At 34.6% G+C, this 26,069-nt stretch overlaps 1 protein-coding gene across 8 annotated transcripts in view; it reads right to left on the bottom strand.

The window, feature by feature from the left end:
• The window catches only part of LOC145260350 (uncharacterized), a 359,041-nt gene that overhangs the window by 27,467 nt on the left and 305,505 nt on the right, over nucleotides 1-26,069 (bottom strand). For all 8 annotated transcript variants that reach the window (XM_080118276.1, XM_080118279.1, XM_080118282.1 and 5 more), the window contains 2 exons: nucleotides 23,246-23,368; nucleotides 21,466-21,525 (listed from right to left, as the gene is read on the bottom strand). In XM_080118276.1, the coding sequence (XP_079974402.1) occupies nucleotides 21,466-21,525; nucleotides 23,246-23,368 (183 nt within the window). The remainder of the gene's footprint in view (nucleotides 1-21,465; nucleotides 21,526-23,245; nucleotides 23,369-26,069) is intronic.

The following is a 26,069-nucleotide window of genomic DNA, read 5'->3' as shown; positions in this document are numbered from 1 at the left end:
CTTATGAAATGAGGGAAAGGCGGTTTTTGTGGAAAAAGCAATACGGAGCGATAGAGCACCAAAATTAGAAGACACCAGAGAGGAAATCTTATCGCAAATAAGTTGGCCTTCAGGTCCAATCCAGGGTAACTTAAGGTATACCGGAAATCTAAATGGACCGTATTTTGGTAGCTCAGAAAAGGATTGAATTTTTTTTTTATTAATAACTAAGTTAACTAATGGAGGTGAATATCCATTCATAATAAAAATCCTTTTAATGTTTTCAATTTCCACATCAATAAAAGGTGGGGAACAAATAGCAAGTGCCCGATGGGTTAAGTTTCTAATAAGATTAAGTTTCCTGGTTGTGGGTGCAAAAGAATCCCAACTAAGATAAAGACCAGTGAAAGTGGGTTTTCTATAAATAGATGTCATAAAAGAAAACCCACCTTTAGAAACTAACACATCAAGGAAAGGAAGGGAGTTATCTTTTTCCACCTCCATCGTAAATTTGAGAGAAGGGTGTAAATTATTTAATAAGTGGAAAAAGGACACAGCTTCATCAAACAAGAAAAAGTGTCATCAACATAACGCATGTAAAATGCTGGTCTAGGACACTTGTCAAACAATGTCTGTTCTAAAAAGCCCACAAAAATATTGGCCAAAGTTGGGCCAAGGGGAGATCCCATAGATATACCGTCGAACTGGCGATACATCACATCGTTGAAACTAAAGGAAACTGACTTAGTAGCAAATTCCATAAGTTCAACGAACACCGCCTCAGGAAAAGAGGGGAGGGGGCCAGGGCCTCTATAAAGAAAATCAGCACATATGTCAATGACCTCGTCAAGAGGGACATTGGTAAACAAATAACAGTTGTTAGTGGTAAGAGGAAGCTCCTTGATAGTCGATGCGAAATGAAAAGAATCAGGTGTGCAATGTGTTGAATAAAAAGAACAGACTGGTTCAAGAATTAAAACCAGCCATTTTTTTTTGTTTTTAATCAACTTATTTATTTTATTAAATTGTACATATAACTTGCCCCATTATATATATATATTTTTTCTTTTTCTCACCCCGTTTTCTATTTTTTTAGTTGATTGAATTTACGCGATGGTTCACTTCTTTATAATTATTCTAAAATTTTGCAATCGAATAAAGATATATATATATATATATAAGCTATATATATATATATATACATATATATACAGTGATGATCATATTTATTGGCACGGTAAAATAAAAGTTAAATTTTGTCTAATAAATTCTAAAAAAGGGATTAAATTAAAGTTTGTTTGTTTGTTCTGTTTTACGGCATATCAACCACTTTGGGGTCATTTAATGCCGAAAGGTTCGTTATGTTGTGTTAAATATTGGTTTGTTCTTCTTAAGGTTTTTCTTTTTTTTGGGGGGGGGGGTCTTTCCTTATATTTTTGAGTATATTTTAGTTTCTTTCAGAAAATTGATAATTTTTTGGGGATCAATCTTGTTTAATATTGTTTTCAGATTTTTTTCTTGGTAATACTTTGTTCGGATTTGTTCAAGGTCAATGCAGTTTGTCAGTATATGGTGTATTGTGTAGGGTTCTTGACACGTTATACAGTTTGGTGTCTCCTCCCCTTTTAGTAGATGTGAGTGGGTGATGTGAGTGTGACCTATTCGCAGTCTGGTCATTACTACCTCTTCCTTTCTTGTTAACTTTTTGGTGTTTCTCGTTCCAATATTTGGTGTTATTTGGAATAGTTTGTTTTTGGTGCATGAGCTCCAGTTTTCTTGCCATTTTCTCTTCAAAAATGTGTTTATTTTAGTCTTTAGGTCTGTATAGGGGATTTTTCCACTTATGTGGTTTTGTTGCAGAGTTTCCTTTGCTGCCTTATCTGCTTGTTCATTCATGTATATGCCGATATGGCTTGGTATCCAGCAAAAGATAATGTTTTTTTTCATGGTTATGGCATCTATTTTGTTTAGCAATTTTGTAATAAGTGGGTTTGTCATTTTTTTTTCTTTTAGAGATATGAGTATTGAAAGTGAGTCAGTAAATATGATATATTTTTGATGGTCATCATTGGTTATTATATTCAGTGCCGAATCTATGGCTGTTGCTTCTGCGCTGAAAATAGAAGATTCGTTTGGGAGCCTTTTCTTTAGTTTTATTTTTTTGTGGATGGCTGCGCATCCTACTTTATCTCCATCTTTTGATCCGTCAGTGTAAATTTGTGTATATTCTTTGTATGTATTCTGGATGATAAGTAGTTCTTCATGGAAGGTTGATGGGTGGGTTTTCGTTTTGGGATATTTATTTAATTTTAATATTATGTGTGGTTGTTTGATCATCCAGGGTGGAGTTTTTGATTTGTTATATTTATGTATTTTTGTAATGTCCATTTGGGCTTCTGTGAGAAGGTTTTTTATCCGGAGGCTGTAGGGCTTGATGATATTTTCTTTCTTGTTGAAGAGATGTGTGTATTGTGGGTGGAGGGTACATTGGTATGCAGGATTTGTTGGACACGATACCAGCTTTAGGTAATATTGTAGCGCTAACTTCTGTCGTCTTAGAATCAGTGGAGGCTCATGGGCCTCTATATAGAGGCTTTCTACTGGAGAGGTTCTAAATGCTCCCAAGGCTAATCTTAATCCTTGATGATGGATTGTATTTAGTTCTTTTATGTAGGACTTCCTTGCTGCTCCATAGATGAAGCATCCATAGTCCATTTTAGATCTGATTAGAGTTTGGTATAATTTCAATAATGTGACTTTGTCTGCACCCCAATCGGTGTGTGCTAGGACTTTGATCAATTGCATTGTCTTTTGGCATTTTGCTTTTAAATATTTTATATGCGGTATAAAGTTCAATTTTTTATCGAATATAATACCTAAATATTTATGTTGGTCGGTGAGTGGGATGTTCTTGTTATCCAGTTTCAGGTTGGGGTCGTGGTGGAATTTTCGTAATTTGCAAAAGTGGATGCATTTAGTTTTTTCCTCTGAGAATGTAAATCCATTTTCTATGGCCCATTTGTTTATTTTATTCAGACAGAGTTGTAGTTTGCGTTCGGCTGTTTGTATATATTTAGATTGGTAGTATATAAGTAGGTCGTCCACGTATAGGGCGTTTTCAATTCCTGGGTCTATGTTTTTTATGATATTGTTTATTTTAATGTTGAAGAGGGTGACAGACAGGATACTGCCTTGGGGGACCCCCATTTCTTGATCTTTTTGGACTGAATAAGTGTTGTCCATCCGTACTTGGAAGTTTCTATTTGTTAAGAAATTTCTGATAATTTCTGGCATTCTACCCCTAAGTCCTAGTTCATACAGGTCTTTTTGGATTCCGTATTTCCAAGCGGTGTCATACGCCTTTTGCATGTCAAAAAAAATTGCTATTAGATGTTCTTTTTTTGCAAATGCTTCTCTTATGCGTGTTTCCAGTTTTATTAAGTGATCGGTGGGGCTTCTATTTTTCCTGAAACCCGACTGGCTTTCTGTAATTAGATTTTTGCTTTCCAAGTACCAATTTAACCTTTCGTTAATCATTCTCTCAAAAGTTTTGCACAAACAACTAGTTAGTGCAATGGGTCGGTAGTTTGTTGGGTTTGTATGGTCTTTTTTTGGTTTGGGTATTGGGATTACTGTTGCCTGCTTCCAGTTTTTTGGAATGTTGTTAGTTATCCATATCTCATTGTAAATTTGTAATAAGTAGTCCAGTGATGGTTTTGGTAGTTTTTTGAGGAATTGATAATGGATCTCGTCGGGGCCGACTGCTGTATCGGGAGATTTGTTTATTGCCTCCTCTAGTTCTGCACTGTTGAATAATTGATTGTAGTTTTCTTCATTTTTTGATTTGAAGTTTATTTTTATTTTTTCTTCATTTTTCTTTATAGCTTGGAATTTTTTATTTTGGTTTTTTGATGATGAGTTCATTGAGAATTGTTCTGCTAATTTATTTGCGATATTTTGTTTGTCGGTAATCTTTGTGTTGTCGCATATAAGGTGTTTAATAGGGTTCTTTGTATTTTTTCCTGCTATTTTTCTGACCATCTCCCATACTTTTTTGGGTTTTGTGTTTTGATTAATTTTTGTTACATAGTCTTTCCACGAGTTCCGTTTTGATTCTTTGATAGTTTTCCGTGCTTTGGCTTTGCTGTTTTTATAGGTGTCCAAATTTTCTTTCGTTGGACTGTTTTTGAATTTCCTTAGGTTTGCACGTCTGGCTCTTATAGCTTCTTTGCATTCTTTATTGTACCAGGGTTTGTTATATTTTGTAGTAGTGGAACTTTTTGGTATGTTCTCCTCGGCTATTGTGAGTAGGGTGTTGCTGAAATATGTGATGTGTTCTAAGTCAGGATTCGCTTCAGGTATTAATCTGTATTGACATGTATTTTGGAAATTTTCCCAATTTGCCTTTTGTAAATTCCAGCGGGGTGTTTTGTCTTCTGGCTTGGGATTCTCGTTTTCTATTATGATTGGGAAGTGGTCACTTCCGCATGTATCCTTATGTGTTCTCCAGCTATAATCCATGTATATAGTTGGGTCACATAGTGTTATATCGATTGCTGATAGGGTTCCCGTTGGTGGGTGCATATATGTATTCTCTTTGTTGTTGAGTAGGCATAGATCATTTTGGTTAATTATTTTTTCTATGGTTTGGCCTCTTTTGTTGTTTTTTTTACTGCCCCACCATATATTGTGACTATTGAAGTCTCCCAACAGTAGAAAAGGTTTAGGTAGTTGTTTGATTATATTGTTTAATTCTGTTTCGTTTATTGTTTCATTTGGTGGTATATAGAGTGAGCATAGGGTTACTGTTTTGTGTAGTGTTGCAGTTATTGCAACAGCTTGCATATTTGTTTTTAAGTTCACTTTGCTGTGTGGAATGTTTTCGTTTATCAGTATTGATGATCCACCGGTGGCTTTGCATGATAATTTGTTTATGTGGTTGTATATTGAGTAGTGTTTTATGTTAATTTTGTCATTTTCTTTTAAGTGTGTTTCCTGTAGGCAAATTATTGCAGGACATAAGGATTTGATAAGTATTTGCATTTCTTCGATATTAATTTTTAATCCTCTTATGTTCCACTGTAGGATTTTGTTAGTCATGGTTTATATTTTCTTTTGGTTTTGGACTGTTGGTGTTTATGTCTACGTCCATAGTTTCGATGTTAGTTTGGGTGTTTCTTTTGGAAGTGGATGGTCTGTTTCTTGTTTCTGGTGAGAGGCTTTTTTTGGGTTTTGGTCTGGGACTTTTAGATTTACTTTGTCTTGACTGTCTTTTTTGGCTACCAGTTTCAACTAGTTCAAATTTATTTTCATTTTCAATTAATACTAATTCTGTTTTTTGTTTGTCATTTTGTTTTTGGGGGGTAGTTTTTTTGTTGTTCTGTTCTATTTCCATTTTTTCTGTTGTTGTGTGTTTATTTTTAACATCTGTTTTTGTCCTTGTTAGTGACTTGGATCTTTCACGTTTTGATAATTGAGGAGGTTTCATTTCTTTAGAGATTGATTCCTCAATATTGATGGAAGTTTTTCTGATTTCCTTTGTTTCGTTTTCTTTTATACTGGGTTGTTCGTTTCTGACTTTTATTTGGCTGTTAGAATTTATTTTCAGTTCTGATAAAAAAGATTTTAATTCTTCAAGTATGTTCTTTAGTTCTTTTGCTAGGTTTGCAATTTCTGGAGCAAGGTTTAGTTCATTGTAGTTGTACATTTTGTTTGCTTGTTGGGTTATTGTGGCATATGAGTTTTTGGTGCGATTTGTGACTTCTTTGCGGGCTTCTTGGAAGGTTATATTTTTTTGATATTTGATTGTTATTATTTCCTTCTCTTGCTTATATATTTTGCACTGTTTTGAGTGAGAGTGGTGCTCTTCTTGACAGTTTGTGCATTTGGTTTTATTTGGACAGTCTTCTTCATCGTGGTCTGGGTTTTTTTCACTGCAGTTTCCACATGTGAAGAATCTTAGACATTGGTCTTTATTATGTCCAAACTTTTGGCAGTTGTAGCATTGTAAAGGTTTTGGAATGTATTGTTCTATTTTCGTTCTTTCATAACCTATATTGATGGTCTCTGGTATTTGAGGATAATTGAATGTTAATATATAAGTGTTTGTATATATTACCTCTCCTTTTTTTTTAAATGTGATTCTTTTTACATCTGTGACCCCTTGGTTTTTTAGTTCTGTTTTGATTTCTTCTGTTGTGCAGACGGAGATTTCCTGGTTTTTTATGACTCCTTTGGAGTAGTTTAGTGTTTGGTGTGGATAAGCTTTGATGTTTGTTTCATGCAATTTTTGTAGTTGAAGTAGAGTTTTGGCCTGTTTTTTATTTTGTACTTCTACCAATATGGTACCATTCCTTAATTTTTTGACATTTTTAGGTGTTATTTTGCTTGATATTACCTTTTGGATAATGAAGGGTGACATTTTAGTTAACGGTATATTAGACGTTGCTTCTAGCACGATGAATCTTGGAAAGTTTGTATCTTCATTGTCGCTGTCAGAGTCTATTTCTGTGTGTGGTCTCTTGGATTTTTTGGCATTCATAATAATTTTTGAAAAATTCATCAGCCATGCTCCCCACCCTCCTCGGAGCCCCTTATGGGGAAGAACTATGAGGGGGTAAATCCCATTCGCCTCGGTTCTCCAGGGCTACATAGCTGGTATACTCAAACATGGGGAGGTTTCCAAGCATTCACAATATATGGTTATGCCCACCCAAGTGTGGGATTTCCCTGTATTTTTATTATTCCTGATGGTTACCTTTTTCCCAGCTTGATTGACCCTTCAGCCATCGCTTATTAACTCAGTTTATTGTTTATGTTGAGTGTTAGTGTGTTTTTGTTTGGATTGTCTGAATTAGTGCTTGTCATGACCAACCGATTGATTGGATCGGGCCTATCCAACCTCCCGTCTAGCCTAGTAAGGGCCAAAGTGGTGTGTTGTAGTATCATGTTATTATTTCCTAGGCATGTTCCACTCAACCACCAGGATCCCGTTCTTAATGCATTACGGGTTGCCACCAACGGTCAACTGGTGGTCCCATTGAAGGATTTTTACCCTCTGCAGGGGGGCAGTTGGTATGTTCTATCGCCCTACCAACTAGGCAAAAAAAAAAAAAAAAAAAAAAAAAAAAAGGGGTGAGGAGGTGAAGGAAAAAGAAAACGAGGGAGGGGAAGGGGAGGAGAATGTTGTTTTTGTTTTTGTTTTCGCAGAACATGACTAAGTTTTGCAAAAGGGAATAAAAAAACAAAGACATCTATGTAGGTGCGTTTCATCTCAGGAAGTCAGTAGACAGCCTGATCTGGTAGCACCAGTTAAATTAAAGAAAATAACAAAGTATATTATGTATTTTTAACTGGCCTTTCCGATGCAGCAATCGGATTTTAGAAAAAATAAATAACAAAGGAACAACAAACATAATTGCAAAAAACCCTTGTTCAAAATTATTGGCACGATTTATTTAATAATCAATTGTATAGCCTTTGGCCTTGATTACCTTCCTCAGTCGCTTTTCATAGTTTACAACCAAGTTGTTGCACTCTTCAGTAGTAATTTTAGCCCACTCTTCCTGACAATAATCCTCCAATTGAATAAGATTCTTAGGCTTCCTTTGCATTACCCTCAATTTTAATGTTCTCCATAAATTTTCAATTGGATTAAGGTCTGGGCTTTGTGATGGCCACTCCAAAACATTAATATGATTGTCCTCAAGCTATTTCTTAGTCAGTTTAGCCGAATGCTTTGGGTCATTATCTTGCATGAACCACCAACGACGACCAAGTGAGAGCTCTTTAGCAGAGTCTTTCAGGTTTTCATCCAATATTTTAACATAATCTTCCTTTTTTATGCTACCTGTGACCTTAACAAGTCGCCCTGGTCTAGAGGCAGCAAAGGATCCCCAAAACATCAAACTGCCTCCACCGTGCTTCACTGTGGGTATGGTGTTCTTAGGCAGGAAAGCTTCGCCAGATTTTCTGTAAATATAAGACACTTTATTATGGCCAAATAACTCTATTTTCGTTTCGTCAGTCCATAGAACACGTTTCCAGAATGCAACATCTTTATCAATATGACGTTTTGCAAAGGCTAGCCTTGCTTTCAGGTGCATAGGCTTCAATAAGGGAGTCTTTCTCGGACGACATGCTTTTAAACCAGCTCTCTTCAAAACTCTACCAACTGTATGTCGAGATACATTCACTCCAGAGGTGCTCTGTTCATCAACAATCTCCCCAACAGAGATCCTTGGGTTTTGTTTTACTTGTCGAACAATTTTCCGTTCATCTCTTGGGGATAGAATCCTTTTTCTCCCTCTACCCTCTAAACTCATAACGTGGCCTTGCGATTTGAACTTGTTTATTATGGCTCTAACAGTGGATTTGGGAAGGTTTAGCTTCTTTGAAATCTTATCATAGCCCTCCCCATTGGTATGGCATGCTACAACAAGCTTCCTGACGTCTTCGCTGTGTTCCTTAGTTTTAACCATGGCGATTGAAAATTATAATTTAGTCACTTATAATAGTTTAAATAAATCGCTATCTAAAAATTATCTGAAAAAAATTATTCACTGAATTAGCGTTAAACAAGCATAATATGGCTATAAAAAAGTTCAGAAAGCACGTAAACCGGAAATTGATTGATATTATACTGATACTAAAAGAAAAACAAAGCCGTGCCAATAATTTTGAACAAGGGTTTTTTGCAATTATGTTTGTTGTTCCTTTGTTATTTATTTTTTCTAAAATCCGATTGCTGCATCGGAAAGGCCAGTTAAAAATACATAATATACTTTGTTATTTTCTTTAATTTAATCCCTTTTTTAGAATTTATTAGACAAAATTTAACTTTTATTTTACCGTGCCAATAAATATGATCATCACTGTATATATATTGATAAGCTATATACATATATATATATAGCTTATCCTAGCTTATATGCGCAGATCATCATATAATGATTAGATCACTCTGACTGACGTTAAAAACATATAAGAAGAATCAATGTTTAAATTTCAACTGTATCTCTCGTGCTTGATGGTAGCCGAATTGTTCGGGTCCTTGCTAATGAAGCCAGATATGACTTCTGGTGCCAGGATTTAAATCTCTCGACTGGCGCTGATCGTGATACCCTGCACTGAGGATTCCTGAAAGGATGAAACACTAGTGTCTGTAGGTATTTAATAATTATTAGGATAAATAATAATTTATAAATATATATATATATATATATATATATATATATATATGAGAGAGAGAGAGAGCGATCTTCTTAATTCAATCTTTTAAAAACATTTACATTGCTTGGAATATTTACACTATTGATACGAACATAAAGTGATAATCGCTCCAGACAAGGCATGAAGCCACTTGATGTAAGGAGCTAACAAGAACAAAAAATGATTATCACAAAAACAGGACATGCCTATTGGCTTTAATCTTAAAAAAGAGGAAAACAGCAGGAACTGAGTTCCACAAGTTTGCATGAGAAAGAAGCTACTGGAATAGGAAGCTGTATTACAATGAGGTATCAAAACTACAAATTGATGAAGACCACTAGACCAACAAGTCAAACGAGCTGGAACAAAGGAAGGAGAAAATAGATTAGATAATTCTGAAGAACACATGGCATAATGAGTATTCATATTTTATATATTTTAGTTTCCTCAATAATATAAAGTATAATCATGTTGGTAATCCAGTTACCATTAATACCCAAAAGTTAAGCAATGTACGGCCTGGTTAGTATCAGATGGGTGACCATTTTGGAATACCAGATGCTGTAAGTAGGAAAACAGTGACATTTTCCTGCAAAAACTAACAATGACATTTCTCTTGACTGGGATATGGACTGTTTGGGAATTAAATATTCCCTAGAAACTTCCTCTGAAAGAATCACTGCATCAGAACTCCTTCAATTGTTGGAATGTCACAACTGTTTCTGCTCTCTACACGTAGATTGTGCCATAGAGATACACAAAAACCGCCAAGGACGATAACTCCATTTAATTAAAACTCTTGATCAAGTTATTGCCCTTGGTAGTTTTTGTACATCTTTTTAAAAAATATAATGGCAGTTATATATTGAAAATCTGTTCTTGTCAAGAATTCTCCCAATATTAAAAAAACAAAAAGAAAAGAAAAGTCTGTATGATGTTCCATACCTGTGACAAAATGAAAATATCATATTCCAACAATCACATACATTGATCAAGTACTTTTATTTTTAAATAAGAAAATCAAATTTTATGAGTAACAGAAAAGCTTCTATCTTATCTACTATTTAGAAAAAAAAATCAAATAAATAAATAACCTTTGGATTCCCATTAATCTTAAAAATGATTTTTTATTTAAAAATAAAATTACTTGATCAATTTTGGAATATGATATTTTCGTTTCATCACAGGTACATACATCATATAGATTTTTCTTTATTTTTGTTTTTTTTTTTATATTGGAGGAATTCTGAAGCATAATTAAAATCTTGAATAATAATAAAAACAAAACCTTTTCACTAAAACTTTAAATATTACTTTACGACACAATAAGAAGCTGGCATAAAATAAGAACCATATTTACAGATTTTGGTAGATGTTTGCTTGGTTTGTTAAGAGGCACCAGATTCATCCTAAGCTTTTAGCTGCTTGTATCCTTTATCTCTATAAAGGCATCACTTGTCCATGCATATTATTGCCACATATAGACTGGTGCATCAACCACTAGTCTGCCAACCCCCAGCTCCTGTCCCATCATCAGGACATTGCATCCCTGTGTTTGTTTTACAAGTACTTCTACGAAATGCGCCCTCGTGAACTTACTACACTTTACGTTCTCGTCCTCAACAAACCTGACTAGCAACAAAATTCCACATCTTCAGTGTAAAGATCCCCAGATAACAGAAAATTCTCTACTGAAATTCTCTCCTCGGACGGCTTGCCTTTCAAATTTCCTCCCTGCTGTACCAACGTGCAGAAATTTACACATGAATAAACATTTGGCTGCACAACTTATGAATTAGACTGCTCCCCACCCTTCCCATAAGACTGGTCCCCTAATCTCAGTAGCTCGTTACATCTCAGCAGCAATATGCTTTGCTGTTTGGAGGTGAACAAAGTTAAAAAAAAAAAAAAAAAAAAAAAAACTAGATAAATATCTGTAAGCCCAACATTCCTTATTTCTTATTGTTCTATTTAATGAAAACTGGAAGGATCCCTTTCTTGGAAACAGTGTAGACTTCATCTTTTTTTTTTCTTTGATTATTATTTAAAAAAAAATTTTTTTTTTTTTTTTTTAAACTAAAATGCATTAGCTTTATTTCCTCAAATTCTGAAATGCAAAATGTTTAACAAAAAAAAAAAAAAAATTAAAATAAGCAAAAATATGTTATTCGCAAACTATAAAATGTTTTTTTTTTTTAATACAATTGAAATTTAAAAAAAAAAAAAAAAAAAAACACATTTTGATCAACAGAAATTTTTGACAGGATTTTAAAAATCATTTTACTTTTAAGAATTTCTTTTCATAAATTACAAAATTTGTGCAAATTGACTAGCTGACAAAATATTTCTTTGGAATTATTGTACAAATTAACAGCTAACAATTTATGCCGGACATGCAAACCGATTAAGTGTGTATAAATCAATTTTGTTGTTTTTATTAACAATAGCCACCACGTATTCAAATTTACTTATGTAAGTGGTAGAGCGATTTCCTTCCTTGCATACAAATGCATGCATTAAGGCGAATCATTTGACAGAATGCATTTTTATCTATACACTAGTAGGGAAACCTCATGTTGCTCAGGATTGAATGATGATCAATGAATGTTTTACACTCCTATATTTTTATTGCCATCGAAATCGGTGAAATCGTTCATTTCCAATCAAATCGATTGATTGCCTGCACTGGGAGGAAGCTTCATATGCCTTTTCACAATAACTTAGTTTACAATACATTGTAGTCTACATTGCACTGTAGAGAACCTACTGTTGATTTTATAAATCATTTTTTTATATATAATGGCTTGAATTAAAGTTTTAAATGCAAAAATCAAGTACTATGCTTCAATTGTGCTCTAAACAGAAACATTTTGAACGTGCCTGTCATATAAAAGAACTTACTGTTGATTTTATATGCCTGGCTTTTCTACTTGTGTGGTGATAATGGCTTGAATTAAAGTTTGAAATGAAAAATGCAAGTATCATTATGAAATGATGCTTTAAACAGAAACATTCATTTAGAACGAGTCCCTGTCATATCAAAGACCCTACTGTTGATTTTATATGTCGGGCTTTTCGACTTTTGTGGCAATAAAACTTCTCAAATGCACTTGTGGTGTTAGGCTGTGCAAGGTGTTAACTTTGGTCAAAATCGCCTGTTCCTTCTTTCATTGGATTATTTCGATTATTGATACTTATCAAAGGCATTCCAATACAAGACCTAGCTATCTAAGAACACTGCTAGACATATAAAGTAACTTTGTGTGAAATTTCATAAAAATCGACCCAACTGTTTTCGAGTCCAGAGGGAACGAATTCGCACACACATACAAAGTTCCTTTTATATATATTAATAGTAGAGATAAATTTTAAATAATTTTTTAGATCCATTAAAATTATCCCTAGGTGTACATTTCTTGCTAACGAGCAACCATCAGCATTGGTTTTATGTAAGTAAAAGATTATGGCTGGAAATGGCTGAAAAATGGACCTTCCTCTCAACGATACTCGGCATGACCCCCCCCCCCAAATGAATATATTTTTTTTATTTTTAGATATTATTTATCAATAACCGTATCTTCAGTAATTACTGCCTTCCGTGGTTGTTGTTATCTCACCACGTTTTTTGCCAACTAATCCTCTGGCCTGCTTTAGGTAGGCTTGAACAGTTTCAGGTGAGCATTGTCTGAAGATAGCAGTTTCAATCAGGGGAATAGTTGGTTGAAACGTGGTGAAACAACAATTACGAAGATGAAGATAAGTCCACAAATAAATAAATATACAAATTGCTCATTTCAAAGGATTCTAAGCAAAAATATATATATATAAACTTTGTTGCTGTTTGTTTTGTAGTTTATGACTTTTAGCTGGACATACAAGCATACACACATTTTATATAATAGAAGATTGTGTGTTTATAGGCGGTTACTTAAAGATGTTTTTTTGGGGAGGGATCATAATTAGGACATATATGCGATTGAGGTCCGCATGTGAATTTAACATTTCCTTGACAGTTCCTCCTTCATAGGAAATCAGTTCAACTTGCCCAAGCTGAATGCTATGTTTCTAATTCTTTTTTTTTAATGTATGTTGCAGTGAATTTTTGTGATTCACTCCAAGGGAATATTTTTCCCCCCTGATATACAAGTAAAGTTTTTTCAGGTTAATTTAAAAAAAAAAAAAAAAAAAAAAAAAAAAAAAAAAAAAAACAGAGAGAGAGAGAAACTATGATAAAAATTGTATACAATTTGTTGAATATAAGTTGGAGCATGTTTTTACTCTTTTCAGGCATAATATGTTGAAGTGTAATACTTATTGTAAATGATTAATTGCAGTCGGGTGTTTATTGGCGTTTTTTTTTTTTTTAATTGTTGAAGATTTCAAAGAAAAATCTGTTTGTTTCTTTGTTCGTAATATGGAATAGCGTCCAAGTTTGACCCTGCAAGAGAAACACACATCTAGCGACATGCGTTGATGCAACAAAAGTGACAGCAACCATTTATCGTCATCAAGGTCACGATGCTGAAAAGGTTAGAAGACAAAGGAGCGGTAACTGGGTAAGAGGCACATGCAAAAAAGACGTGCAGTAAAAACAGGCAGAAAAAATGCAAAGATTAAAATAAACATTTCCTTTTTTTTTTTAAATGGAAAGGATGAAAACAACAACAACAAATAGTATGGCAGCGAAAACAAATATCAAGATGGCATGCATGTTTTTTTCTTTCCAAAAGAGAATAACTATTTGACAATATTTCTGCACTTTCACCTCATCGTTCGTATGTTTCTATCATCCTCATCTCGGTTGGTGTCATTTTCACAACATTTTACATGTTCTACACTCCTGCACTCTTCAGGTGCTGTTTGTCATTTAGAGTGACCCCCCCTTCCTCCCACCAATGCCACCCACGGAATTGTTAATGTTATATCTTCACTGTGGCTGATCATCCAATGTGTTTTTCAGTCTATATAATTTCTAAATTGACATTTGTCACTAGTCTACAATATATACACACTGACAACAAATAAAACACAACACAGCTGATCTATAAAAATATTTTGTTTATTCGACACTGACAACAGTTTTTGTTTTAGTTATGATGGGCGTTGACATCAGTGAAGGCATGTGGCAGGGGTGTGGTGTGGATGTTTTGGCATTGAAGAAAATGTGTCAGCTTGCCCTTGCTCTGTGACCAACCGTTGCTTGCTTTCTGTTGTATTGATTTATATGAACATTCTTTCATCCTGGAATGTTTAATATTTTCCATTGTTTTGACTTTTTCACCGATAACCTCTCATATTTCTGGTCAAATTATGCATTACAATAGACAAGGGTAGAAGACTTGCATCTCCCAAATGGAATTAATTTGTGTGCACGCAATCAATCGAATGCCTTTCTTGCTAGGATCACCTGCCAAATATCCAACAAATAGAAGCAAAAATATCCAACCAAAGGGGAAGCATATTTTTAATTGTATATTATGTTTTTCAACTCCTGAGAAAAGGTAATTTATGAAAGAACAGAACTACAGTAGCCTTAAAAAAGGAGGGTCAATGCCCTGAAGAATGATATCATGAAGTATGAACATATGCTACACTGTCCCTCTCTCAAAGAGGAGGTAATGTCTGAAAGAATGGTCTCATGACAAAATAAACTATGCTAAAAAAATAAATAAATAAAAATCTAACAATTAATAATGAGTAAATACTCCCCATCCGAGAAAGAGATAATGCTTGGGAGGAATTGTTTTAAGACAACAGAATAGATACTACACTACCATACCCTGAATTGAGCAATGAAAGATAATACAATAACACATTTCTTCGGGAGATTCTATCATTGTACAGGGTGGAACGATAAAATTATCGCCCTAGAAAAGACAACATGATTCCATTTCCATTTGATGAAAACCGGTTTTATTTTTTTGTTGCAGACCATCTACTAATTGGGCAGTTGTATACAAATCCCAAGAACGATGGCAGCCTTCTATCATATCTGAAAGTGATACAATGTTTAACAAGCAAGATTTCTAAAGAAATGGCAGAAACACTAGAGGAAGACCTCCAATCTGTAGTGGAATGGGGACAAAAGTGGTTGGTCACGTTCAATGCTGCCAAGACTAAACTAGTTTCATTCAATAATTACAAGAAACCCTCTCTACCACCCATAGCAATGGCCAACGACTCTTTATCTGAGAGTCTATCTTTCAAACTCCTTGGCCTAACGTTCACAGGAAACATGAGTTGGAACAATTACATTGAAGCCATTGCCAGGGCCGCTGCAAGAAAGGTGGGCTCTCTCTACCGTGCTAGAAAACTACTAACACCCGAAAGTATCCTGTACCTCTATAAGGCCACCATTCGCCCATGTATGGAGTATTGCTGCCACATCTGGGCTGGTGCATCTGCTACTAGTCTCTCGCTCCTTGACAAAGTTCAAAAGAGAGTCGCAAACCTGATAGGCCCTGAACTGGCATCTAAGCTTCAGCCTCTGTCCCATCGACGAAATGTTGCATCCCTCTGCCTCTTCTACAAGTATTTTAGTGGTGAATGCTCTGACGAACTGCAATCACTTGTGCCCCCACGACGTGAGCACCCTCGACAAACCCGACAGGCTACTAGATCCCACCCCCACACTGTAGAGAACCCTAGATGTAAAAGATCTTTTTACTCCAATAGTTTCTTCCCCAGAACCGCTAGACTCTGGAATTCCATTCCAGGTCCCTGCTTCCCCAACAGTACTGACGTGCAGAAGTTCAAGTGTAACGTGAACCGACACCTTGCTGCCCAACTTCCTACATAGTACCCCAGTAGTTGTTGCCCCTGATAGTAGCCCCCTACACCAAAGTGGCAATTTGCCTTGTTTGAGGTGAAAATGTAATAAAAAAAATAAAAAAATAAAAAAATGTGCCACTATACAACTCATGCTCTCTACCAATCCAAGTTTTGATAACAGGACCATTGCCAGCAGCCTCAAAATGTATCGCTGGAATGCCACAAATAACAGGTACGTCTCTAGGATGATGAAAAACATCATGCCACCTCACATTTTCGAAGCCGGCTTGAAAGTCAACACCAAAGTGTACCTGGATGTGCTGAAAAGTGTGGTGATCCCTGGTGCAATCAGGTGTCCGCTTGCAGATCCTGGGTGTGGCAACAAGACTCAGCACTGGCCCACAAGTCCAAAGAGACTCAGGCTTGGCTTCAGAAGAAGTGCTACGACTTTTTACCCTTCTCTCACTGCCCCCCCCCCCCATTCTCTAACCTAAACCCACTGGACTACTCCGTTTGGTCATACGTAGAGAACATCACGAACATGACCTCCCACAACACCAAAGCCAGTCTGATTGCTGCCATCCACTGAATATTCACTGAGCACCTGCCAGAGCTTGTGAAAAAGGCATGCTCCTAGTTCTGGACCCATATCGAGGCAGTGATTGAGGCAGACACTTGATTGAGGATTGAGTAGATGGTATCTCCACTACATAATCAAGTTACCCGAATTGATTTTTTCAATAAAAGTTTAAAAATAAACCTGCAATGTTGTTTTCTTTAGGGTGACACTTTTAACGTTCCACCCAGTACATTTATCATGCATAGGTTTGTTTTAGATATACAGCATTTCCCTGCATTTTTTTTTTCTCCTCATTAGCACACTTTATTTTAAATGCATAATTTCACTCTTGGCCTCATCTTGCTTTTTAAAAATAAAATAAATCTCTTGATCCAGATCAAATGTGGGCGAAACCAGTCAGCTGGCTTCCTATTTTTTTTTTTTTTTCATGATTATCAGAACTTGTCTTTCCGTCATAATTGCAATATACAAATTTTGTACTCCACAAAAAATTATGAAATAGCACATGTATAGATGTAATAGTATAGTTTTGGCTTTGGATGCACAGATAAAAAAATCTTCCATTAGTAATTGTACACATAAACTTCAGTCTATGATTGACTTGTCCACCAAGTTCCACCCGTGAATATCCAACAGTCTTTGTTTCATCACTGTTCAATTATCTATGCTCCAAATGTGCAACTTTGATCAATACTGAGTGTCATCTAGCAATTAACTTTTCTGCAGATGAAGTGGAGGAGTTATGAGGGATGAATCGTGGTTTTAACAGGATGATATCATCACATCTAAAATGAGAGTAGTGGCAAGACAGGAACATGTCAGGCAGTATTGCTTTTGGTCATATGTCGCTTACGACAATCTAACACCTAAAAATTGTGAGTAACATTAAGTTTACCCCCCCCCCCCAAACAAATGATCCTAGATTGTCAGACTGGACTAAGTTAAAAGATATTCTAGAGAGAATTCTACAGAAAGATTGTGTTCAATTCCTCCTTAAAGCACTTAAGGGTAAATTTTATTTATACAAGACCTTATTTATTTCCCTCCTCATGAGGGCCAAGTTAAACACAAGGTCGGCTTTTAATGTAGGGAGAAAATCCAGCTTCCCAAAAAAGGGATACTCTGAATTGAGAAAAAATAAAAATTTCCTCAGTCATGAAAGATTTCTTAAGTGACCAAGGATAAGAAAGATGAAGCATAGTATCAGAACATGTACTACATTTTGCTCCAAGATAAAAGATCAAAGAGTATTGCAGTACTGACACGAGGGTCAAAGAGTATTGCAGTACTAACACGAGGGTCAAAGAGTATTGCAGTACTAACACGAGGGTCAAAGAGTATTGCAGTACTGACACGAGGGTCAAAGAGTATTGCAGTACTGACACGAGGGTCAAAGAGTATTGCAGTACTGACACAAGGGTCAAAGAGTATTGCAGTACTGACACGAGGGTCAAAGAGTATAGCAGTACTGACACGAGGGTCAAAGAGTATAGCAGTACTGATATGGCATTGGGTTCAGTTTGAAATTCTGATCAGGTTAACAATCATGATGAAGAAGGCTGAAGAGTGCAACGGTCAAAATGTTGTGAACATGTCAACGATAACACTAAAGATGAGGACAACAATCAGAAGCATGTAAATAAGTAGACGAGAATTTGACGCAGTTTATTTTTCGATTTACCTTGCATTTCAGTTGGTTTAACTCTTTTTATAAAGATTGGCTTTTTATAAAGTGTTGGCGCTGATACGCGGCTTGTGTTGAAACCACATTGAAGAGTTTTCATCACAATGAAACAGTCGTCTGATGTTCCAGTTGTACTTTTACACACACAAACTTCTCAAAAACTGTTTGATGAATTCCGAAACTATTCCAATACCTTTGTCCATATAAAGGACACAATATCTTTTACGATAGAGCTTTCTAACAATATTTAATTTAGATTATTTAAACATATTACTGTGATTACAAAAGTGCTATTAAACCTGACATAGCGATATCGGAAAAGTAGGAGAAAGAAGCAACCTCAGTAGAAGTTAATGTTTCCCAGTGATGCTGGGTTAAACCAAGCTGAGATGGAAAAGATAACGAAATACAAAGTTCTTATGTACGACATGAAAAGAAATTGGAATCTTAGGAAGATCTCCATCATTCCAGTAATTATAGGAGCAACCAGATTCATGAAAAAGAATTTAAAAAACTACCTGGCAAATATACCCAGTGAACCAAGTGCAAGAGAGATATAACCAATTGTACTTAAAAAATACAGTTAGAATCTTAAAAAGATCTCTCGGTTGCAATGTCTGAGATAGCAGGTGAATGTCTGGCATCCAATAAAACCAAACAAGATTTAAAAAAGAACTATTAATTAGAGGTAGTTTAGACACTTTGCACACACACACATATATATATATATATATATATATATAAATAAACTGTCTGATTAAATACGGCAGAGCTTTCTTTTTTTTTTATTTAAACTTTTCTGGTGATTTTCTCGACATGGCAAGCAATTCTTATAGTCTCAGCTGGTAAACTGTGTATTGTGGCACTGAATAACCTTGTCTCAAACATTTGTCAAGCACTTTCAATCACGTGCTCGTTAAGAATTAGTATTTTTGGAAGAGGTTATGTTCATTTGATTTTATATTCTTTTCCAAGTTGCCTGGCAACTGAGACTAAAAGAATAGCTTGTCATGATGAAAAAAAAATCATCAGAAAACTTGAAAGAAAAAACTCTGTTATATTTAATAAGACACACACACACACACACATATATATATATATATATATATATATGGCAAACTTAAATGATAGTTACCTCTATAAACATTGTTTTATTATGACCAAAAACACACACATATATATATATATATATATATATATATATATGTGTGTGTGTGTGTGTGTGTGTTTTTGGTCATAATAAAAACAATGTTTATAGAGGTAACTATCATTTAAGTTTGCCATATATATATATACACACACACACACACACACAAAATATATACACAATGAAATGTACACACCTCCACGCATACATGCAAGCACAATTTGAAAAGCACTAATATGAATGATTTGTTCAATAATCATTTTGGTAAAAATGAAACAAAAAAAATGCTGTCATTTTTTTCCAAAGATAATCAGAAGAATGTGACTCCTCCTCAAACACATTTTTAAAACCAATCATCTTTTTCAGTGTCTCAAACTGACTTTCTAAAAAGAGTTTTTGAGATTCAATTTCTTTATTTGCTGACGTGGCAAATTTGCGTTTTTCAGTAATTTGATTTCTTGTAAGAATTTTTGGAATAACAAATTTGGAATTTAATACCATGAACAGATTATAAACAAGGCAGCATTTCTATACATTGCATTCGTTTTAAAGGAATAGGCTGGAGGGTGATTTTGGGGTAAAATTTTGTATACAGAAAGGGACAGAAAGAGAGAAAACTAAGAGAGAAGGAAAGAGAGAGTGAAGAAAAGAGGGGAAGAAGAGAGAGAGAGAGAAAAAGGTAAAATGTAAGAAAAAGGGAAGATAAAGGAAAAGGATAAAAGAAAGAAAGAAACTGAGACAAAAGCAAAAAGGTTCCAAAGTGATCAACTCATTTGAAATTCAAATCAGATCAAGGTGATCTGGATTTGAAAAGAAGAAATTGAACAGATAAAGGCAACTATGGGGTTTAAATCAACTCATAACTTTTAAAGGGAGGAGAAGGGGGGATTGGAAGATGGATTTTTCAAAATATGTTCGTTTTTAGTTTTAAAAGCAGAAGGAAAAATCTGCAGAGGTGGGTGTAGGTTGAGATAAGGCGATTCAATCGGACGGAAATTATTGATTTGGGTTCACTACCAAGCAAAAATGATTGGTGCTTTGAAATAAATGAAAACACGTGATCAAAACACAAATAAAAAATGGAGAAAACAAATTAGAAAAAAATATATACATTAACGAGAGAGATACAGACAGAAAATAGGAGAGAAAAAAGAGAAAAGATAAAAGAAGAGAAAAAAAAGAAAAAGAATGAAAAAGAGGGAAAGAAAGATGAGAGAGATAGTGAGGAAAAGAAAAGTTTTCAAATATTTAAGGCAAGAACAGTTAAGATAAAATAAATACAAACAATCTATAAAATCTAAAAACTAAGACTAAAAATAAAGGCCAAATCTTAAAAGAAGGTTAAACAGAGGCTACAAAATGAAAAAAAGAAGGTTAAGATTAAGAAGAAGGCTAAAATGAAAGTTAAAACTAAAAGAAGCTTTAAAAGCAGACAAAACTACACTAACATAATTGCGGTGCTGAAAATACACTTGGTTAAAAGCTAAACAGATATATGAAAAGGATAAAAAGAAGGCTAAAAGAGACTAAATAGAAGATTTAAAATGCTCAAAAGAAGGCTAAAAAGACTAAAAGAAAGGCTAAGAATAATAAAATTGAGAGAATGATAAGACTTTAAAGAAGGCTAAGAAGATATGCAAAAAGCCTATCTAAAAGAAAACTAAGGAGAAAGGAAACTAAAAAATGCAAGAGGAAACGAAGATTAAAAAAACTTTTTTGCTGCAAGACGAAAATGAAACAAAAAAGAAACTAAAAGGCGAATACTAATCGATTAAAAAGAAAATTAAAAACAAAAACAACCTAAAACAAAATGATTAAAAAATAACTAAAAATAAAATACAAAAATTAAAGCAAATAAAAAACCCTAAAAACGAAGGAACCTCCACCTCTAAAAAGTAAAAAAAAAAGATTTAAAATTTTTATGAAAAAAAAAAAAAAAAAAAAAAAAAAAAAAAAAAAAAGAGATTCCAGAAAGTCTAAATTGATCTATAAGAAAGAAATACAAAGATTTTGAAATATTTACCACAAACTGAAAAAAAAAAATTGAAATATTTTTTAAAGTCCTAACATTAAAATAATATATATGTGACTCACCTCAGTAAATCTTTTCACCTCATAACCAAGTAAGGGCGTACTGGTAATGGCTGCTGTGTCCTACAAAAAAAAAAAAAACATGAACATAAATAGTCTTCTTGATAATGATGATGACCACCATCATCATGTTGTTGTTGTGTGACACTATGTTCAGTTGAGGTTATCGAGTGCTGGAGACATAGGAAAAAAACAAAGGATGACAAAAGAAAAAGAAGTAGGTTCAGCAAGTAATAAAAGAACTTATCAATAAACAATGGATAGGAATTTGTTCTTGATGCAGACAAAGAGAAATAAGGGTAAACTTTAAATTAGGGTGTGACGAATGACAATAGCAAAAGGACTGAACAATGGACTAAGGATCGAACAATAAGAAGAGGGGATCAGTCGGACACTTAGTCAGTTGAGGCCTGAACTCCAAGGTAAACAGTTGAAGTTTGGACACCACCAAAAACGGATCATGGTTTGGACTAGATTGAGAGTTCTTGAACAGAGATCAATTAATCAACTAACTGATGAAGACGGCCTCGACAGTAGATATAAATGTGGACCTCAGCGTGTAGAGGGCAGTTTCACACAAATCACAGATTCCAACCGACGTATGCATACATATATATATATGTATGTATGTGTATGTATATGTGAAGCATCAGTATGTGTTTTACTTATATTGTACTTTGTTTTTATACTTGTGGACCCACGTGTATCCTCATTGACAATCGTCAGCGACAAAATGATGATATGGCCATAAGAAAATAAGATGAACAAAAAATCCATGGCACACACAACGTTTGGGGTCAACGACCTGTTAGTGGGGCCACATGGGGTCACAGTTGATGATGATGGTCATCATCATCATATTCAGTTTAGTGTCAGCTTTACATGTGTACTTGTTTTAGATGGTTCGCAGAAATTGACTTCAAGAGTAACCTATCTCTGCACAGGTCTTTATTTATCCCTCTTTTTCTTAGATATACAAAGAGCCTTCAATAAGTTTCCAGACTTTTTTTTTTGTATGGGCACTTTTATTGATAGTAAACGCATGAAACTCTAATCACCTTCGAACTAATATCCTCCGGCTGCAATGCACTTGTTGTACCATCCCAACAACTTCTGGAAGCCCCCATGGCATCCTCTTGTATGAGCGTGTCAATGACCCTCATCACAGCCTCTTTCATCTCAATTGTTTCATAACGACAGCTTCTAAGGTTTTCCTTGAGCTTAGGGAATAAACAAAAAATTCATCGAGTGGAACATTTTTTTTTATTTTATTTTTTAAAAATTATATTTTCATCCCAGATATATCATATTTCTGGCATGACAATTAAGTACGCAATATTGTTTTTGCTTAAAATAACATATTGAAAACAAAAAAAAAAAAATCGATCTGTGAACTGCATCTTAATAAGCACCAAAATTTCTTGTGGAATTAATTGGCGTTTTATTTCTAAATTTATATGCCTACCCTCCTCCCTACTAACCTTTAGATATTATTCATTCAGGGCAATGCTGATCAAGAATATACCAACTTTGTGGATGTTTGTTTTTTTTTTACTACATTTTCACTCCAGACAAGGTACATTGCCACTTTGGTGTAGAGGGCTACTATCAGGGGCAACAGCTACTAGGGTACTATGTAGGGAGTTAGGCAGCAAGATGTCGGTTCATGACACATTGTTTTGTAGTTTTTACTTTTAGCTGGACATACACATATACACAACTGCTTTTTATGTAATAATTGATCGACTTAAATTGATGTCAGATAAAAGATAAATATACGTACCTCACTGGCTTTGTATTTGTAAAGAACTTTGTCTTTGAGGACGAACCACAATCGTTTCCATTTCTTGCCTTTATAGATTTTCAAGTAACCACTCATTGTTGAACCCTGATCATTGGCATGGACCTGTAAGAGATCAAAATCTCAAGTTGAACGCCAAATCATTATTGTACATCAGTAATCTTGATTTTTGGTTTGAATGAGTTGTGAGAAAAAAGTTGTTCTATTTTAGATAAGTTCTAATGGGTAATGGGACATAACTCTTTGTTAGCGATAGACAGAGTTACATTTCTTGTTTGACAAACTTTGACATGGATGGAGATTACTTTAATCAAATCATTCAGAATGTGTTTTAATATCATTTGTTATTTTATATAACTGAAAGCGAACACATCTTGAAACAACAGAAAACAGACTATACAAACTCTTTATTTGGGAACATCATTCAAAGATAATTTAAAATCTTAAATACAGGCGGTTGCAACAAAATCCGACAATAATTAAGCGAAAAGTTCTTGAGTAGCACAGATTGATAGTAGATGCCCCTACATCTTCCAGCAGGACACTGCTCCTGCACACAACTTCAAGCATGGTTACTCATTGGTGCCATCGGTTTCAAATCAAATGCAACAGGGAACAGTCTCTGGTTGCCTGTGCAGGACTTGCTTAAATCTGTTTATAGCTGCCTTCCAGGAAATTGTGTACCGCATGCTACGTAAAATTCCATGTTGTTTATAATTCTTGATGTTAAGAGGGGAACTAAGAAGAATAAGAATTCTTTAAATGGAGACTTATCGGAATAATGAAAAGTGGCGCTTAGATTCCATGTCTCTTATATCGAATATGTGATAATCCCAGTTTTGACTTAAACCACTTTCTTCGCAATAGCTACTCAGCTTCCACCTCTATACTATTTACCCTCTATCCCAATATTTATTTCCTATCACTAAACATCACATTTCTTATCTGTTATCTAGTATTTCTTCTCTTCTTCTGACGAGAAGCATTAGGCTTCGAAATACTGAGGTATAACGAGCATCTATATGATCAGACCAAAAAAAAGGAGTGATATTGAAAAGAGTGTCAAGATTACATCCGTTTTTTTTAATAAGATATTCTGGTGTGGTTTCCGCTTTGGAAGAAAGTGGGGTGTATACTTAGTGAATATGAGCAGTAGAGTTTTGGAGGGAAATGTGGTGAAGAGAGGGAGTAATGGGGGGTTAGGAAAGAGCGATCTTATGTGGTGAAGTTGTAGAGTGTACTTACCACCCCTACTCCCTTCCTTCTCCACACTTCCCTCCAAAACTCTTACTGCTCACATTCACAAAATATACACCCCACTTTTTTCCAAAGCGGAAACCACACCCGAATATCTTCTGATGAGGTGGTCCCCTGTAACTAGGATTTCCCTGAAACATGTATGCACATATGTAACCAATAATGTTTGTATAATAAACATTATATACTAGCTCTGTCCTACATTGAGCACTCTATAATAATCACATGGGTTTCATTGGATTTACCTCTAGGAAACCAATTCATACAACGATTATATACATATATCTATATATCTATAAAAGTGAACGTGTCTATGTGTGTGTGTGTCTGTCTGTGTACATTTCCCAACGCAATAACTCCGTCAATTTTTAGTCTACAGACTTGAAATTTAATATACAGGGTACTAAGATTTGGGAAAATCGATGTGATCGGATTTCAGCCAGAAATTTGACTGTTAAGGGGTCAAAGTTCAAGGATTTGAGCTTTGAGGACTCTACCAAACTCCTCTGACAATTTTGCATCTAAACATTTGACATTTTAGATATAGGTTCCTTGGACATGGATCTGACTTAATAACTTGATTTGAGCCCAAAACAATAAATGTTAAGGGGTCATAATAGGGGTCAAAATTAAAAAAATTACCGTTTTTTTTTTTTTTTTTGCAAAACATACACCTCCAAACACCCGGGCAACGCTGGGCCGAAATGCTAGTATATCTATAAAAGTGAACGTGTCTGTGTGTCTGTCCGTATACATTTCCTTAATAACTTCATTTAAGCCCAAAAAATAAATGTCAAGGGGTCAAAGTTAAAAAAATTGACCTTTTTTTTTTTTTTTTTGCTCAGTATACACCTCCAAACACCTGAGCAATGCCGGGAACCCATGCTAGTATATATATATATATATATATATATATATATATATATATATATATATGAATTTCTGTAATTTTCCATTAACAAATATTTTACCCCCTTTTTATTCTATACACTTACGTGTGACTGTCTATAATATTCACCTATCTCTGATGATTTGTGTGATGGCAGCATTGACTATATGCACAATGAAACACGTGTAAGATGCTTATGAAAAAAAAAACAAATATAAAAATTTGCCTGTATATTAAAATAGAAAACAAAAGTCATGATTGTGGACTAACTTTTTTGTGGTAACTCGAAATGTAAATGTATATGTGTAAGTAGGTATTTATGAAGGCTGATAGCAATGCAGAAGAAAGTAGAATGGAAAAAAAGAGTGCAAATTCTTACTATTTAATCATATTTCTAGAAGGTGTTATACTTGAATTGTTTGATTGAAAAAATATTATTCAGTGAATTAATTGAGTGAAACATCATAAATAGGATGTATCACAGACAAAGGGTTCAAGCGAGTGACCTTAACATTGGGAGAATCAGAAATTTCTGGGTTTATGACTGAATCAATGTTTACATCCTGTTTATAATTTACCAAATTAATTTCAATTGTGATGAAACCACATGGTCTTCCACTCAACAACATTGCTGACCACAATGTCATGTGCGATGGATTT

The sequence above is a fragment of the Euprymna scolopes genome, chromosome 36 (genome assembly GCF_053919585.1).
Source record: "Euprymna scolopes isolate OS-2025 chromosome 36, ASM5391958v1, whole genome shotgun sequence".
In the NCBI taxonomy this organism is placed as follows: Eukaryota; Metazoa; Mollusca; class Cephalopoda; order Sepiida; family Sepiolidae; genus Euprymna; species Euprymna scolopes.
Note: the sequence above shows the minus strand (reverse complement) of the source record. Positions and strands in the feature narration are given on the sequence as shown.